At 42.7% G+C, this 17,000-nt stretch overlaps 1 protein-coding gene across 1 annotated transcript in view; it reads left to right on the top strand.

Moving 5' to 3' along the window:
* The window catches only part of LOC118412841 (low-density lipoprotein receptor-related protein 6-like), a 43,127-nt gene extending 27,303 nt beyond the window's left edge, over window positions 1–15,824 (top strand). Inside the window, exons 4-23 of the mRNA XM_035815882.1 lie at window positions 109–243; window positions 577–777; window positions 1,361–1,556; window positions 2,006–2,256; window positions 2,623–2,763; window positions 3,411–3,700; window positions 4,114–4,340; window positions 4,704–4,888; window positions 5,158–5,370; window positions 5,861–6,019; window positions 6,874–7,076; window positions 7,545–7,747; window positions 7,969–8,156; window positions 8,674–8,883; window positions 9,421–9,546; window positions 10,156–10,278; window positions 10,817–10,930; window positions 11,455–11,565; window positions 11,960–12,205; window positions 12,607–15,824. Of these exons, the coding sequence (XP_035671775.1) occupies window positions 109–243; window positions 577–777; window positions 1,361–1,556; window positions 2,006–2,256; window positions 2,623–2,763; window positions 3,411–3,700; window positions 4,114–4,340; window positions 4,704–4,888; window positions 5,158–5,370; window positions 5,861–6,019; window positions 6,874–7,076; window positions 7,545–7,747; window positions 7,969–8,156; window positions 8,674–8,883; window positions 9,421–9,546; window positions 10,156–10,278; window positions 10,817–10,930; window positions 11,455–11,565; window positions 11,960–12,205; window positions 12,607–13,136 (4,052 nt within the window). The 3' untranslated portion in view covers window positions 13,137–15,824. The remainder of the gene's footprint in view (window positions 1–108; window positions 244–576; window positions 778–1,360; window positions 1,557–2,005; window positions 2,257–2,622; window positions 2,764–3,410; window positions 3,701–4,113; window positions 4,341–4,703; window positions 4,889–5,157; window positions 5,371–5,860; window positions 6,020–6,873; window positions 7,077–7,544; window positions 7,748–7,968; window positions 8,157–8,673; window positions 8,884–9,420; window positions 9,547–10,155; window positions 10,279–10,816; window positions 10,931–11,454; window positions 11,566–11,959; window positions 12,206–12,606) is intronic.
* The last annotated feature ends 1,176 nt before the right edge of the window (window positions 15,825–17,000 follow it).

Raw genomic sequence — 17,000 nt, 5'->3', positions numbered from 1 at the left:
AAGTTAACTTGAGAAAAGTTGGTAAACCCTGAACAAAGCAAACTGCCTTTATCAATATTTTCTTAAGAATAGAAACTGACATCTTCTTGTCTCCACTTCCCGTTCCAGGACACACCAACCCCTGCCAGCCCAACAACGGAGGCTGTTCCCACCTCTGTCTGATGTCACCTGATGCCCCCAACTACAGATGTGCCTGCCCCACCGGAGTCAAGCTACTGGACGATGAAAGAACATGTGCCGACGGTACGCCTACTCCTCATGCCTACCGGCTCTCTCCCACAGATCAATGGCTTAAGTATCTAAGGAATAATGGCAGCGGAAGTGACTTAGGACGTTGGGTGTAACAGACTTCCAGTGTAGTGTGTTAAGGCTTAAGCCAACAAAAGTAAAAAGGAAATTATAGCTATTTTCTGCATTATGTTGTTACGTTGGGTATGATTTGCGATTGTGAGAAGAGGCAGTGAAATACTGTGGGAGTTCTATATGACAGTGCTGCTTGTTTGTATATTGGTATCGTAACCGTCATGATGGCGGGAGGCTTTGCAGAAGTCATTCATCTACTTTTTTTGTCTCTAGGAGCAAGCGAAATCCTTCTGCTGGCGAGAAGAACAGACTTGCGGAGGATATCGCTGGACACGCCGGACTACACAGACGTGGTACTACAGATCGATGACATCAGACACGCCATCGCTATCGACTACGACGTGGTGGAAGGGTTCGTGTACTGGACAGACGACGAGGCTAGAGCTATCAGACGAGCAAGATTAGACGGCTCAGGTTTGATTCCCATCTTGGCTGTAGTTAGCAAGGTTGACTTGCGTAAAGTTGATCAAGTATGTTTCTATGATAGTTTGAAAAGTTCAGCTGTGTCAACTGAAACAGAGTATGTCACTCCAGGATTGGCCTTTACAGCCACAACAGGCACTGTGCAAAATCCATTGTCTTATGAGACAGAAGGATGCCAACAATCATTCGATTAGGAGAAAATCGGAAACCTCTATCTTCACCTTTTGGATACAATTCTTTGAAAGATTTGGCATGTGACGATCTGTCATCACATATATGATTTTTATGAAGATAAGTTAAATGCTGTTAAATCCTGTTTTAAAGATATTTCAAGAACAAACAGTGGCATACATGACTTAGAAAAGTACCTAGGGCAGCATTGTATACCTTAAACAGTTAAACTAATATGCCAAAAAGCAGTTACTCAAGCAACTGGATATGAATCTGGAAAGAAATGTCTGATTGTTTCCAAAATCATATCCAGTTGCTTAAATAACTGCTTTTTGACGCATCTTATTACCTGGATGTCTAGCCTTCATCGACATGTCTAACAGATGTTTCTCCCATTTTGCAGGTGTTGAATACTTGATTACAACAGAGGTAGAACACCCTGACGGGATCGCAGTAGACTGGGTAGCAAGGAACTTGTACTGGACAGACACGGGCACTGACAGAATAGAGGTCACCAGACTAAACGGAACATCGCGGAAAATCCTGATAGCCGAAAACCTCGACGAGCCCAGAGCCATTGTGCTGGACCCATCAGAAGGGTGAGAACCTGTGAATTTGTGTGTATAGCTCAGAAGTTCCTCGTTTATATCCTTCAATCCAGGGATGTAGCCACTTTGAAATTTTGATCTGTCAGCCAATTCCCATAATTTACCAAGAAAACCATGACATTACAAAGTAATTGAGATAAAATAAGACGCCACGCTTACATTTTGTAATACAACTTTTATATGAATAACTTTTTAAATCTCTATAAACATCGTATTGGAGCCAAACATGCTAATCAGAAACATGTCGGCCGTGTGCACGGGGAATCCCCGCAGCGCTGAACAGTGCTCTCGGCAGCGCGGCGGATGAATAAAAAGTTACAAGTATAACTTCTTGCCAGTAACAACGCTTTCCAAATTAATTTTTTATTCATGTATGTCACCTTTATCTGAAAAGCCCCTCTTGGTCTTGTCTAATTTAAGATTCTTTTTATCCTTCCCAGATACATGTACTGGACAGACTGGGGCCAGCATCCCAAAATCGAGCGAGCCGAGCTGGACGGCAGCCATCGAGTCGTTCTGTTCAACACGTCGCTGGTCTGGCCCAACGGTCTGGCCATCGACTACCAGTCCAGGAGAATATACTGGGGCGACGCCAAAACCGACAAGATCGAATACGCCAACCTGAATGGGACGGGTCGAACTATCCTTGTGGATGAGAAGCTTCCACACATCTTTGGTTTCAGTTTGCTGGGTAAGATACAATGTGTTACCAGTGTTGTGTAGACCTTTGTGAAAAGGAATACATAGATTTTGAGCACAATAACCAGTTGTGATTTTCAAAATAAGGACCAAAAGTCAACCAGGATCATTGTAACATATTCCCAATTGTACTTGCCCAAGTCACAAGCACATTGAAGTTGACATATTTTGTGGGTGTTTGTCACTTTTTTTGTCCATGCTTTGAACATGCAGAGCTTGAAACAAGGAGTCCTTGAAACATGTGTACGTCTAGAGTAACTTAAGGGGGAATGCATTAAGTTTTTCGTAACTCTTCAAAGCTATCACAGTTTGTACCATATCTTTTAGAAATTACTCATGACTTTCCCTTCTCCCTCAGGAAATTACATCTACTGGACGGACTGGCAGAGACGGAGCATCGAGCGCGTGCACAAGACAACAGGGGAGGACCGGCAGATCATCGTGGACCAGCTGCCTGATCTGATGGGTCTGAAGGCTGTCAATGTGCAGAGGACAGACGGTACACTAGTTCTCTCTTCTGTTGTTATGGTAGCCTGTTTTGTTGGGTCAATGAACGGCCTAGCTATCACATCAGGACATTGACACTGGGTAAATGTCTGACCTTTTCCAAAATCATATCCAGCTGCTCGTGGAACCGCTATTTGGTGTATCTTATTATCTGGATGCCTATCCTTCATTGAGATTTAAAGGGTAACATTGCAATCCCCTTCTCCCAATTATTTAATATCTATTGAAAAGGGCTAACAAAACAAATCTCATAGTAATGGTAAACAGATTTGGCTCAGACTAGAACTCATAGCCTCTCTATGTAATACAAATTAGATCAAACAACTGGAGAAATTCTTAATTAAGTGTTCGGCATTTCAGTCAGAGAGCATCCAATATTTTTCATCAGTGACTGAAAATGAGTTGAAGCCTTCCTGCTTCCAACCCTACCGAGCCAGTTCCCAAACTACTACTTGCTACAAATCTACAGAGCATCAAAGTAGAAAATATCTTAGCTGGAATTATTTCTGATTCTATGGAGGCACCCCTGCACTAGTAGTATCAGTCTGTGTATAGCTACAATGTCTATGTAAGGTTATTATTAGAATTGTTGTAATGATGACAATGATATTAAAGCTGGATGTGTGGTCCCCTCCCCAGGCTGGAACCCGTGTGTGGATAACAACGGAGGCTGCTCGCACCTCTGCTTGTACCGACCGTCGGGCGTCTCCTGCGGCTGTCCGATGGGCCTGGAGCTCATCACGGACATGCGGACGTGCATCGTGCCCGAGGCCTTCCTCCTGTTCTCGCGCCGCGCGGACATCAGGAGAATATCGCTGGAGACGAATAACAACGACGTGGTGATACCTCTGCCGGGCGTGAAGGAGGCCAGCGCTCTCGACTTTGACATCAATGACAACAGAATATACTGGACTGATGTCAGTTTGAAGGTAGGCATAGTCAAAACTTATTAATCATCTCTCCTATTCTTTTGAGTTTACACCCTTAAACGTTATACCAGCACATTTTGTACTCAGCATGCCAAAGTTAAAGGATGCAAGTGGAATGATACTTCCTTCTGTCTCAAAATTGTTTCCAGAGTGTAGATTTGTATCCCTCAATACTCACCAAAACCTTTTGGCTCAAAGCAGATATAGATCACAACATTCAGAACACCTCATCATCATTATGATAGAACACCCAGTAGAGCTAAAAATTCTAACCCGATAAGTAATGCATTGTTTTACTGGATACTTACACAGATGCTAATTTCTCACACCTGTAACACAGTTAGCAATGCATTTTGTCCTGATGGTAAGAGCATTTCACATCACCATAACAACATTACCTCCCCCTCCCACAGTCCATCAGTCGAGCCTTCATGAACGGCAGCAGCGCCGAGAAGATCATCCAGTTCGGCCTGGATTACCCAGAAGGCATGGCGGTGGACTGGGTGGCGCACAACCTGTACTGGGCGGACACGGGGACCAACCGGATCGAGGTGGCGCGACTGGACGGATCGTCCAGAAAAGTCCTGGTCTGGCAGGACTTGGACAATCCCCGCTCCCTGGCGTTGGATCCAGCGTTTGGGTGAGATATGTTTTGTTTGCTTTTTACTTAATTAATGGTTCTCAAGAAAAATGAAAGGCTAGGATCTCTTTTAAAATGAGCATTGCAACATCGAACATGAAATGAACGGGCAGTCAATCCTGCCAATTCGACCCCTTTTTGATGGTTCATTAGATAATTTGTCCCATTGACACAAGCATAATGAATCATGTCTGTAGTGACCACCTGCCCACAAAATTCGTATTGGTTCAGAGTGGTGTCCTTGGCAGTTTTGACTGCAAGGACTGGGTCAAAGAATAGATTGATTTTGACTGTTTGCTGTTGGCATGTAGAAGAAAGTAGAGCTTGCAGCCTTTTGTAACCTCTGCCTTCCATCCCATCCAGGTTCATGTACTGGTCGGAGTGGGGAGGTGACCCAAAGATCGAGCGGGCCTCCATGGACGGTACTAACCGGTTCATCCTGGTGGACAGTTTGGGCCGCGCTAACGGGCTGACCATCGACTACCCGGAGAGACGGCTGTACTGGGCAGACCTGGACACCAACCTTATAGAGTCTTCTAACATGCTAGGTATGTACTCTTTCGTTGTACTTAAAGACCTCACTTTGTGCATGGAAAGTTGATATTTTTCTCCGAACTCTCCGAATTTTGTTGACACAGTTGTCCATAGCTTAATTTTTAAAAGAAGCGTGTGATTTTAGTTTACAAATCAGATTCTCGCTGTTCTGATCTCTTTGTTGACAATTGCAAGTATGCAAAATTGTTACTTGGATTTACAGTCGCTTCATTTGTTTAACAGTGGAATCAAAATGACAATTTGTTTATCCAACTCTCTCCAGGCAATGATCGTAAGCGGGTGATCTCAGACAACTTGCCCCACCCTTTCGGCCTGACACAGTACCAGGACTATGTGTACTGGACAGATTGGAACACACGTAGCATCGAACGGGCCAACAAGACAACAGGCGAGAACCGAACCCGTATCCAGGGCTCCCTGGACTATGTGATGGACATCATGGATATCTTAGTGTTCCACTCATCCAGACAGTCAGGTATGGCATGTCCTGAGTTTGGACGTTTCTTCTGTAGTTTAAAAAAGAAAGTGCTTTTTACGCAAGTCTTGAAGCAAACATTTAGACCACTGCTTGTTTGTAGAATGACAGGTGGTTTTTCATTTTGCATCAAAGTAATGGATTGACTACATTTTTATCCATGTGAAAGTATTGTACCTCAAACTTTTAGTCAGCCAAAAATTTCCATTCTTGTCAACGAAAAAATCCATATTTACAACTCAGGAATTCACCTTCTTTCCAGAAGGGCCCATTGTTTGTCATATGTGAAAAATCTATTGTAAATTTTGATGTTTGTGGGTTTTTTTTTGTTTCTTGCATTGGCCTCTGCGCTGTCATCAGCCATCAGCTGTCATTGTTTTTACTATGGCATATGACAGAATTGCTTCACTTGTGAACTTGAAACTCTGCGAAATGCCCCACAAAAATTGAATGAATTTACAGTAATTCATCTTCCCTTCCACTTCCTCAGGCTGGAACCAGTGTGCAGTAAACAACGGCGGGTGTTCCCACCTGTGCCTGGCCACCGCCATGCCGTCCTCCACGTCTGCAGAGTCCGCCATGGACCTGCCTGTCATGTGTGGCTGTCCCTCGCACTGGAAACTGGACCCGGACAACAGGACATGTCATCGTAAGTCTTGGACTTAATCACTGCCGGTGTTATGTACCTTAATATAACCTTTATGCAAAGTTCCCTTGTAGCAGAAAGCATTTGCTGCAATATACTAGTCTCCAAATGTATTTCCTAACTTCACTTGTCATAATGATCATTAGCATATCAAAGGAAAACAACAAAGTGTTGGTTTTGGTTTTTCTTTGATGTGCACCCTGTGTCACAAAGTTTTGTTTTGTCCTTGATATGCTAATACAATAATAGTTCTATTGACAAGTGTTAGTAATGTAATGGTTTTATTTCTGGCTACTTAGTGCATAAATTGATGGTTAAAAGTTGCTGAATTTGGTTCAGTATAAAAGAGAAATTGTTGCATCATCATCGGTGAAGATGGATGAAATTTACCAAATATTGATATCTTGTCTTTTTCCCCTCAAAATTCATTAATAGATGGTGTAGACTGCAAAGAAAACAGTTGCATATCATCGTTGATATTGATAGCTTCTCTAACTTTTATACGTTTCAAAATTCAGTGAAGCCAGACAAAGATTTTGTAGAAAAAAATAGCCCTTTGTCCACATAGTAGATCTGGGTAAGATTGTTGTGCCAGAAAATGCATACTAAAATCTCATTGCCTCCCCCGCCAGCTCCTGCGTCGTTTCTGCTGTTCAGCCAGCGTAACCTGATCAGTCGCATGGTGTTCGACGAGCAGCAGAGTCCCGACATCGTGCTAATATCTCATTACTCTTCCCCTGCCAGCTCCTGCGTCGTTCCTGCTGTTCAGCCAGCGTAACCTGATCAGTCGCATGGTGTTCGACGAGCAGCAGAGTCCCGACATCGTGCTAATATCTCATTATTCTTCCCCCCGCCAGCCCCTGCGTCATTTCTGCTGTTCAGCCAGCGTAACCTGATCAGTCGCATGGTGTTCGACGAGCAGCAGAGTCCAGACATCGTGCTGCCCATCCACCAGCTGCGCAACGTCAAGGTCATCGACTACGACCGCATGGGGGAACACATCTACTGGATCGACGGGCGCATCAAGCAGCTCAAGAGGGCTAAGGCCAATGGCTCGGAGGTTAGTCTTCACATTTATTACTTTGCCTCTTTTTATTTCCCTATAAAATGGATCGGAGGTGAGTGCTCACATTTTGTATTTTGCCTCTTTTTATTTCTCTATCATGTCAACAAATAACATAATTTAGAGCTTATGCCAGTTGTTTTATAATGGGATTATTTTGAACTGTATGTACATAGCTTTGTCTTCATTTATTGTTGCTTTTTTTTAACATTTTCTAAATCTACACTAGGACTGTGTATCATATTTCGTCATTTACTATTGGAGAATTCTATTTAACGTAAAAGGGGGTTTGATTTTATACATCCAACTTTAGATTTCTCTCATCAGTAAAGCATAATTTACCTGTCAGTATGGCAAAGGTTTAACTCTACTGTTGCCACAGTTGTTCTGTCTGTGTGTTTGCTTGTGAAAGATTTAACCTGTTGCCAAATTTGAAATGTTTCTACATTGTTCATGTATCCCCAGGTGACCAGTGTGGTTGCGAACCTGGACAGTCTGTTCTACCCGATCGACATGGCCATCGACGAGTTCTCTCGCCACATCTACTGGACCTGCTCGCAGACCAACACCATCAACGTCACGCGCATCAGCGACCTGTCGCCCGTCGGAGTCGTGGTCTCCGGGGACAAGGAACGGCCGCGCTCCATTGTTCTGGACCCAAAGAGGGGGTAAGGAAACACTTCTTTGTCCACTGCCTTCAGTGCAACCAAACAATTGATTTTAAACTTTACTGTAAACTTGTGTATCCTAAATACTTCATGGAATTGGTAACAGTTTACAAATGGCCAGTATGGCCACTATAAAGAGAATTCCCCCAGAATAAGAATCATCAAGCTTTTTCTATATCTATTTCACGTCTCATAATCCTATTGTCCTATCCCCTCCCCAGGTACATGTACTGGACCAACATGGTCAGCAATCCATCCATCGAGAAGGCTGCCCTGGACGGGACAGAGCGCCAGACGCTCTTCAGCAGCGACATCAAGCAGCCAGGACCGCTCGCTATCGACACGAAGTACGGCAAGCTGTACTGGACAGACATCGAACTGAACAGGATAGAGAGCTCCGGGCTGGATGGTAGGGAGACATTTGTGATTTAACTGATATGTTTTTGGATGTAGTTACTTTTAGTGTATGCCAACATTGTACAATCTTTTTGTACAGGGAAGCAAATTGACGAAATGTTTTCTTTGCAAAAAGTTCCACCTCTTACTTCAGCCAGCACAGCTTGGTTGTTCAAGAATGAATCCACTCCAGGGAGAAAGTCAACACTGCACAGGAGAAAGTCGTAGCCAAAAATCAGTCATATATCAAATATAATTGTAGCTGCTGATGGTAGAATGGACTCTGACTCTTTGAAGTGCTGCACCAATTTTCAGTGCATTATCACAGACCTAGGCTGAAAATGCTTGGTGCATGTGCTTTTTTGTGCACTTGAAGTTGGAGCTATGTGCCTAATTTTTAACTGGATCTTTGTGCATGGTCAATTACTTATCTAAAGATATATTGAATTTGTAGTTAAAAGCATATTTTTGATGGATTCAGGCAAGTGTACCCATGTATTAACCATTCTATACTCGTTATCTTTCCACAGGTGCGAATCGGCAGGTGCTGGTGGAACAGATGATTATCCAGCTGTCTGGACTGACCATCTTCGGCGACCACCTGTACTGGATCGACCGCGCCAAGCAGATTGTTGAGTCGGTCGACAAGCTGACAGGCAGTGGGAGAACTAGGATCCAGGCCAGGCTGGTCCATCTCAGCGACATGGTGGGGGTGGACAGCAAGGACATCACGGAAATGAGTTAGACATGAAGTCTATGTTGTGTCTGCAGGGTTCAGATACTTTTTATGGCCAGGTTGCCACAGTTGATGTTAGCATTTAGTGTCAGCAAAATGGATTAGAACACTGATTCAGCGGAAAGGCAATTCCAGATGGCTGGAAACCTAGATAGATATAACTAATCACTGAGGAAAATTGAAAAGATAGACCTTCAACATCAAAATCAGGATGATTCTGCTGAAGTTCAATTTTTCATTCTCCATGCCAACCTTGAACTAAAATGTTGATTTTGACCCTTGGTGCACACAGCAGTAGAACCTAATTGCAGAGCAGTGTTTCATTGGGTATAGTGATATTTTAGTTAATGTACTAACACTATAAATATTCATGTGGGAAATATTCAACTCTTCCAATATTAGACATGTAAATTAGTAAATAGGTTGTGTATGTATGTGGTGTATGTTCTAAGATTCTGTTTGAAATGCAGTTGTTTAAAACTGTTAATGTTGACAATCTTCTTTGTTTCTAAAGAGAGTGTTTGTTCTTTGTTGTGTACAGACCACCATCCCTGTGCCATTGACAACGGCGGCTGTTCCCACATCTGCATCGCGATGAAGGACGGCCGGTCTCGCTGCTCCTGCCCGCTCCACCTGGTGCTGTTTCCCAACGAGCTGCAGTGTGGAGGTCAGTATATGGCTTGCATCAGTGTTCTTGCCAGGCCTTTTCAGCATAGGAGGCCCCTATTCTGTGATTTGGATTTCCTATGCTGTGATTTTGGCCCCTATGCTGTGATTTTGGTCCCCTATGCTGTGATTTTGGTCCCCTTTGCTGTGATTTTGGTCCCCTATGCTGTGATTTTGGTCCCCTATGCTGTGATTTTGGTCCCCTATGCTGTATTTCAACTGACAAAGGGGACCCATATGGGTCAGAAGCTAAGTAGATGCCAAAGAATGTTTGAAATGTGCCAAGCTCAGCAACGTTGGATGAACATACTATATTTAGTGCCAAAAATGTTGAGGTGACCCAACTGTATCAAACAAAAGAAATGCATGGATATCTCTTATTTCCTAAACTTAATTGATGAAGGATTCTCAAGAGTAACATAGTAATTTAAATTTATAAACCTTGACTGTGCACTGCTAGAAATGTACATGTATGATGCAAGAAATGTATGAATGTATACATGAATGGGGGGGGGGGTGGGGGGCTAAATTAGAACCGTACATTCCTACCTGCACCAGAAGAACTCTTCATAGATGATTAATCAAAATGTATATCCACCAATATTTTCAGAGCCCCCAACCTGTGCCCCCGACCACTTCACTTGTGAGACAGGAGAAGTGGACTGTATCCCCTTGCTGTGGAAATGTGACGGAGTGGCCGAGTGTTCCGATGGTAGTGACGAGGCAGACTGTCGTAAGTTCTGGATCTGTGTTGTTCAGATGCCAGTTGGATATGTTGCATGAAGCAACCTGTTGTACTTAACCTTGGCACATCTAACTCCAGGCATTGTTTACAGTTATCTAGTGAGGATGCCCCTACTGTACTTGGTAACAATGAGTTCTACTCTGCAGTAGTTCTTGGTTACATTATTGCTTGGACTCATAAAGTATGTGAAAAGTACAATAATCAAACCAAATATCATGTCATTTTAAAGTCATTCTATCTTCACATTCCATGTGTAAATTATCAGGCAATTAAGGATTCAATAATTTGCACATTTATCATATAAGTGGTTGGCAAGAAAGCATTTCCATGAAATTTGTTCAGTTCTCTTTGGTATAGTATAAAAAAGGTGTTAAAATAGCTAATCTGTGGTAGTCAAACTCTCACTGTACAGGGCTATATGAAGCCCTTCCTGCTTCTCTGGGCCCTTACCAGTGATACCAGTGGAAGAGTTGCTACAAGTATTATTTAGCCAGGCTAGTATTAACATGTTTGGTTGTTCCCCCAGCCAAGTGCACAGAGGACCAGTTCACGTGTGACAGTGGGCAGTGTGTGGATGGGCAGAAGGTGTGTGATGGGAAGGAGGACTGTATGGACCGGTCGGACGAGATGCAGTGCCACAGTAAGGACCAGCACTTTTCCTCAATTATTTTGAAAGATTTATATACTGAGCAGAAATATGTACATGGTTTATTTGTTTGTTTATGAGAATTAACTATTGTTTAAGATGGGTGCAATGAATTCTACAGAAATTGCATTATGAAAATGGTAAAAGAATACTTGACTGTAAGAAGTTACCCGGAGAAAAGAAAGTATGTTTAGAAATGTTTATGTAAAGCTGTATAAAATTATATCAACCAAACTCATCACATACCCTACCTATCCTGTGACCTACAGCTGCCTTTTGAATTGTAACATTGTGTAAACCTTGACCAAACAACTTCTCTATCTGTGAGCGCTGCCTTTTCTCAGAAATACGACTGTATTGTAGGGGACTTAAACTGTCATTCGGTGTAGCAGATAGACAGTGAAGTCAGATGGTACTGTAGGGTCCGTAACAATCAGTTCCTCTTTAAGTGTAAGGTATGTCTATTCAGCAAACTGAAAGAATAGTTTCCTGACAACTCTGTCCGTTCCCTTCCCCAGGTACCTGTGCACCAGACCAGTTCCTGTGCAGGAATGGGCTGTGTATTGAGCAGGAGAAGAGATGTAACAATGAAAAGGACTGTGTGGACAACTCTGATGAGGACGACTGTGGTATGTAGAATATAACGTGTTTGCTCGTTTGGACAGCAGGAAAAATCGAACATTTTTATTACTGCAATTTCCAACTAATTTTTGGACTGTGACTGTAGCTGTAGCATAATGATAAAGGACATTTGGCGTTGGAAAAGTATTGAGCAGAGGCAACACTGCATGACTACAATCCTAATTATCTCCATTTAAAGATGGAGGTTATGTTTTCAGTAGGAGTGTTCTTGTGTGTCAACATGATAACTAGAGAATACTGAGATGAATTCTCTTGATATTTGGTATGCAGATTGGTGAAACCTGAATTTAATAAGACTTTTACCCCCTAGCAGCTTGTTCATGACTATTATTGTGCTGCTGTCCTAGTATCACTAGAGTTTTTATTTTCTGTTGTTTCCAGATCCAAAAGGCGATCTGCGTACCTACGGGAACGAGGACAGCAACTCTCTGACCATCGCCGTGGTGATCAGCGCCATCATGGCTGTCCTCATCATCTTCATGATGGTCTTCGTGTGGAGGAAACTCAAGCGGCAACAGGAGGACGGATTCACCAACGACATCGTCATGGTAACCAACGGCAACGTGCCAACGATGGTGGCTCTCCCGCCGAGCGCGGGAACAAACTCGCTTCCAAGATCTGTATCAGGTTCGTGTGTCTTTCAGTGTGTTTTTTTAACATCTTTGTAGACTTGCTTGCATGTGAAATTGTTAGTATGATACTAAATAGTGTTTGCCTATATGGTCAAAAACTGCCCAAGATTCTAAATGTAACCTCTCACTCACACCCACTATGGGGTTTATCTAGGGGACCAACAAAAAGTGGCCACATTGGCCAAGCGGTTCTTGTGAAGCAGTTGTTGACTATGCAGCAATGTGTTTCCTCAATTTTTGTAACCAGTCGGACAATGTTGATATACAAGGGCCTCATGGTATTAGCTTGAAGACTATAACTACTGTATGCCCTAGCTTCATGTAGATTTCAGATACCAGATGTTGGGCTCATTTGTGGCCTTTCTTCACTCACGATATCTCCCTCTTTCTGTACAGGCCTGTCCACGTCACGGGGAAAATCAGCTACCACTTGTTTATCATCAAGTTCTGTACCTGGATCCGGCTGCGGGCCTCCGCTGTACGACCGTACGCACGTGACGGGAGCCTCCTCCAGCAGTACAGGTTCCCTGGGCACGCACTACCCCCACGAGACCCTCAACCCCCCGCCCAGTCCCGCCACCGACCGTTCTCAGTACACTGCGGACCTCTTCTACTCCTCGCGCAGCTCGCAGAGCCCGTCGACTGTCAGATCGTACAAACATTACAAGTTCAGAAACGTTCCTCCGCCGCCCACGCCATGCACGACAGACGGTTGTGAGGACAGCGAACCGTACCCGTTGCGGGGGTTGAGACCGAAGTACTACGACATGAACTATGACTCGGACCCTTACCCTCCTCCTCCGACGCCCAGGAGTCACTATATGTCCGACAACAACTGCGACAGCTGTCCACCGTCGCCTTCCACGGCGAGAAGTTACTTCCATCCGTACGTCCCTCCCCCCTCACCCGCGACGGACTCTCCCTAGTGTACATTATTAATGGTCAGTCCCTTCACAGACAATGTACATTCTCGCAGAGCTTTCCACAGACACGCCGGAATTTTAAACGGGTTTTATTGCGAGCAGCAAAAAAAGTGCCTTCGGAGGGTCGTGTCGGAACAAGAACGTGGAAGGGTCGACTGGAAACGAGAGAAATTCTACCTTTGTAAAGTTGTAACTACCTGTATCTACTAAAGTGCCAGCCTTCTTCTTGGGAAAGAAAAAAAATGTCCATCCAACAGGAAAACGGCAGGCATGTTGATGAAAAATTGTAGCAAGCACCTGTAATTATACTTGTATATAACAAATGCTTGTATTTCAAGAAGGGAAACCAGTTTCCATGGAGTTATAGGGGGGGTCGTAGAAAAGCCTGCTGTTTTCGTGCGGGATGGCACATTTTTAGTACTCCTCGGATGTTTTCCACAGTGATGTCAAGGGTGACTCGCTCCACGGAGCTAAGGAAGATCAGATCTTGCTAACATTGACCTGCAGCTATATTATAAACATAGACAGTTGCTTAGAGCGTTGTGTAGTGAGCAGATATGGCTACAGTGTAGCCCTGTTAGGGGTAGCGGTTCATTCGTGTGTACAATAGTATCCTCGAGAAGCAATACGAGAAAGTTTAGGACTTCGGAACCAAAATGTAACACTGCCAAGAGAATGAAATTTTTAACCTTCCAGTCCCAGAGCTGTATGTACACGCCTCTCGCCCTTGTGTCACTGTGGTATCTTGTAATTTATACATAATAGTATAGGAACTATTGTAATATATATAAAAGATATATTTGATATTTTTGAGCTGTTGACACTGTTACCTCCATGTTTGTAGCACAGCCAATACAGTCCACACATTTTGTAAGATAGTTTTTTTGTGGTCTCAATCAATACGTGCCTCCCTCTATCAGACCTTCCTGTTCAGCAGTACAAAACGTCCTGCCCACCCTCTTCACCAAGTGTTGTGGTCCAGACACTCACACAGTTCAACCAGGAACAAGACTGTACCAATTGTTGATGTGGGTTGAAATTCTACGGCACCCAATTGGAAAGTGGTAGCAATGAAATGTTTGAAGAATTCAGGACAGCGGACCACAGCACTGCATATATAGGGGTGGCCAGGTTGTTTCCTACACCAGAGTGGGGAGAGTTGTTCAGAACTCCATGTGTACCGTGCTTTGTCTTACTCAGGAACAATGTGTGCTCTACGGCAGGTACATGAGGAATATTTTTGTAAAACGACAAATCGACGAAGCCTAGATTGTTCGTAGCTCATGGTAGCCATTTTTTAAAAGGATGGTTGGTGTAGAGGAAAAACCATTTATTATATAGTGCGTTGTTCCTGACGACTGTGCTGTTTATACTGCCTTCATGTAACGTTTTTAATGGCTTCTGATACATACAAGAATGCATCCATAACAATCTTCTCATTAATAATGTAATGCCATTGAAGACTTTACCTACACATGTATGTCTAATAGTAATACAAGTGTTGTTGTTTTTTTAAATTAGCATTTTGTCCAAATTTTTTATTAGTAAATTCTGGCTGATTTGATGTCACTTTCCTCCAAGTGCTCATGTTTAGTAGTTTCAATCCCACCACCAAACTTTCCACCATCACTAATTCTGAATTATGTCACATTTTCATTGCTAATTATATACTGCCAAGAGTGAGAAAAAAGAAATTGCCAAATAATCATTGACCTACTGTACCTCTAATTGTAACCAACAGCCAATCACATTTGAGAATGCCGTGGAGAAGCATTTTCATTGGTCTCTTATGACAGGTCAGATGATTGGTTAAAAACAATGGTTTGATATGTAAAGAAGCAGTCTCATTGGTCTGTCCAAGAAGCAGTGGATTGGTTCAAAAAGGAGTGGCCAAATACTGTGTAGATAAGATCATTTTTATTCCTTCTAGTGACATGTACCAGTGTTGTGTGTGCTGTCACGACATGAGTTCGCTTTTTAGTACAGCTGCGATGTTATGTGCAAGTCAGTGTAGTACATGTATGTCCATGTGATTTTGTTTTTCTATATTAGGTCACTGAATGGACGTAACTGTATTGTATTTGAAGATCATTATTTCCTGGCTGTCATACTCTGTTGAAACATGTTAATGTTGTGAACCATCCGTTTTAGAGTCTGAGGTAGTTAGCTGTATGTCTGACGTACAATGTAGGGTCTGAAGCTATCTTCCAACAAGTACATGTATAAGTTTTAACACCGCTTTATTTAAATGGTATCTTCCAGATGTGAGTATCCAAACCAGTATTTTGACTGTACTATTGGAGGAATAGGGGAGAATTGCAGTAGGCAAAGAGACAAGCTTACTCCTATATCTATGTACAGAAGTGCCTGATACAGTCGAGGTCAACTTGTATGAGAGGCTGCTGTTCTATTTTTATGTGCAAGGGGGCGTTGTTGTACACGGAGGGTTGACGTCTCGCAGAGAAATCTCCATGGCAGACATGTATGTAAGATTGTAACTTTGGTAATGAATGAAAACATGGCTGTTTTAACCTTGTAGTGTGGTTAAATCTTTTGTACAGAAACGTTGATACGAAATTTGCAACAGAGGTCTATCTGTTTAATGTATTAAGTTTAATACAAAATCTGTTTTTCCTAAATAAACGTGTGGTGTATTTTCTTGTACCATAAGAATAAAGAGATTCTGTGATATACCCGTTACTAAGTCGTTTCAGGCTTTTGGCATGCCTGGGTCTTATACAAACTTCAAAGCGGAAACTCGTAGCGTATTTGAAACAACAACTTAGTAATTTGTCAATCATTTTATTACAAATCACTATATTGAAATTCGCATCAGGACACATCAGGGACGGGGGTATATAGACGACATCCTGACATTTTTACCTTTAATGACGTCAAGGGCATGTGAGGCCACGTGCCAAGGCACAGAAACCATCACTAATCGTGGACAGGAGGCGATATATACCTGACATTTTATTACCAGTTACTGACGTCAACGATATAGGACGTCACGTGCCAGGACACACCAACCACCCTCAGCTGGGAAGGGGGGCTATACCAACTTCCTTTTTTACCAGTTACAGACGCCATGGCATGCGTGGATAAGGTACTAAGCACATTAAGTAACTTGTGACACGACCGAGTAACATAAAGTACGAACAATGCCCTTTATCAACATTTTCATTTATACTTTTATCAGTCAAATTATACATGTATTTGAAAGTACTATAAAGAAATATGTAGATGGTGTCTTAAAAGTGACAGGACTGAAATAACGATGCTGTTATACATGTAGTTGTGTCATTTGTTTCCACGACCTCATTTGTATCGTAAGTCTCAGTTAACGTTTACTTTGTATCATCAGCAAAACAGATTGGGGTCTCGACATCTTTCACCTACTAAACATTTAACAGTTAGTGACACTACTCATCGCCTGCGTCATACCGACATTGTGGTGCTGACGCGCCACCTAGGTTTGGGGACTAGTATAACAGACAAGGAAGGACAATTACGTAAACATGAAACAGGCCTAGTAGAAAACTACAGCACCTAAAAAATCGTGTAACGTTAGTGGGATAATGGCGTCATAAATTTTCGCGTCATAAAAAAGCTAGGCTATGTATCCATCTACATATCCATTTATCATCATAATATGATAGCTATCATATCATCTTATTCTATAGCACTTCATTTACAACATGTTTTCTTCCTTGTCCATCTTAATCATATATTTTTGTTACACTTATTCCTTTGCTTTTTTTACGGTGGTCTTCTGTTCGCGGTTTTTGTAGTGGCCACTCACTGCGAACTTAAAAGTGTGGTTTCCATTGTTACTGAATACGTGTCAAGAACACTGGTTCACCTTTA

Source organism: Branchiostoma floridae, chromosome 4, assembly GCF_000003815.2.
Source record: "Branchiostoma floridae strain S238N-H82 chromosome 4, Bfl_VNyyK, whole genome shotgun sequence".
In the NCBI taxonomy this organism is placed as follows: Eukaryota; Metazoa; Chordata; class Leptocardii; order Amphioxiformes; family Branchiostomatidae; genus Branchiostoma; species Branchiostoma floridae.
This window is presented reverse-complemented; position numbering and strand designations above follow the sequence as displayed.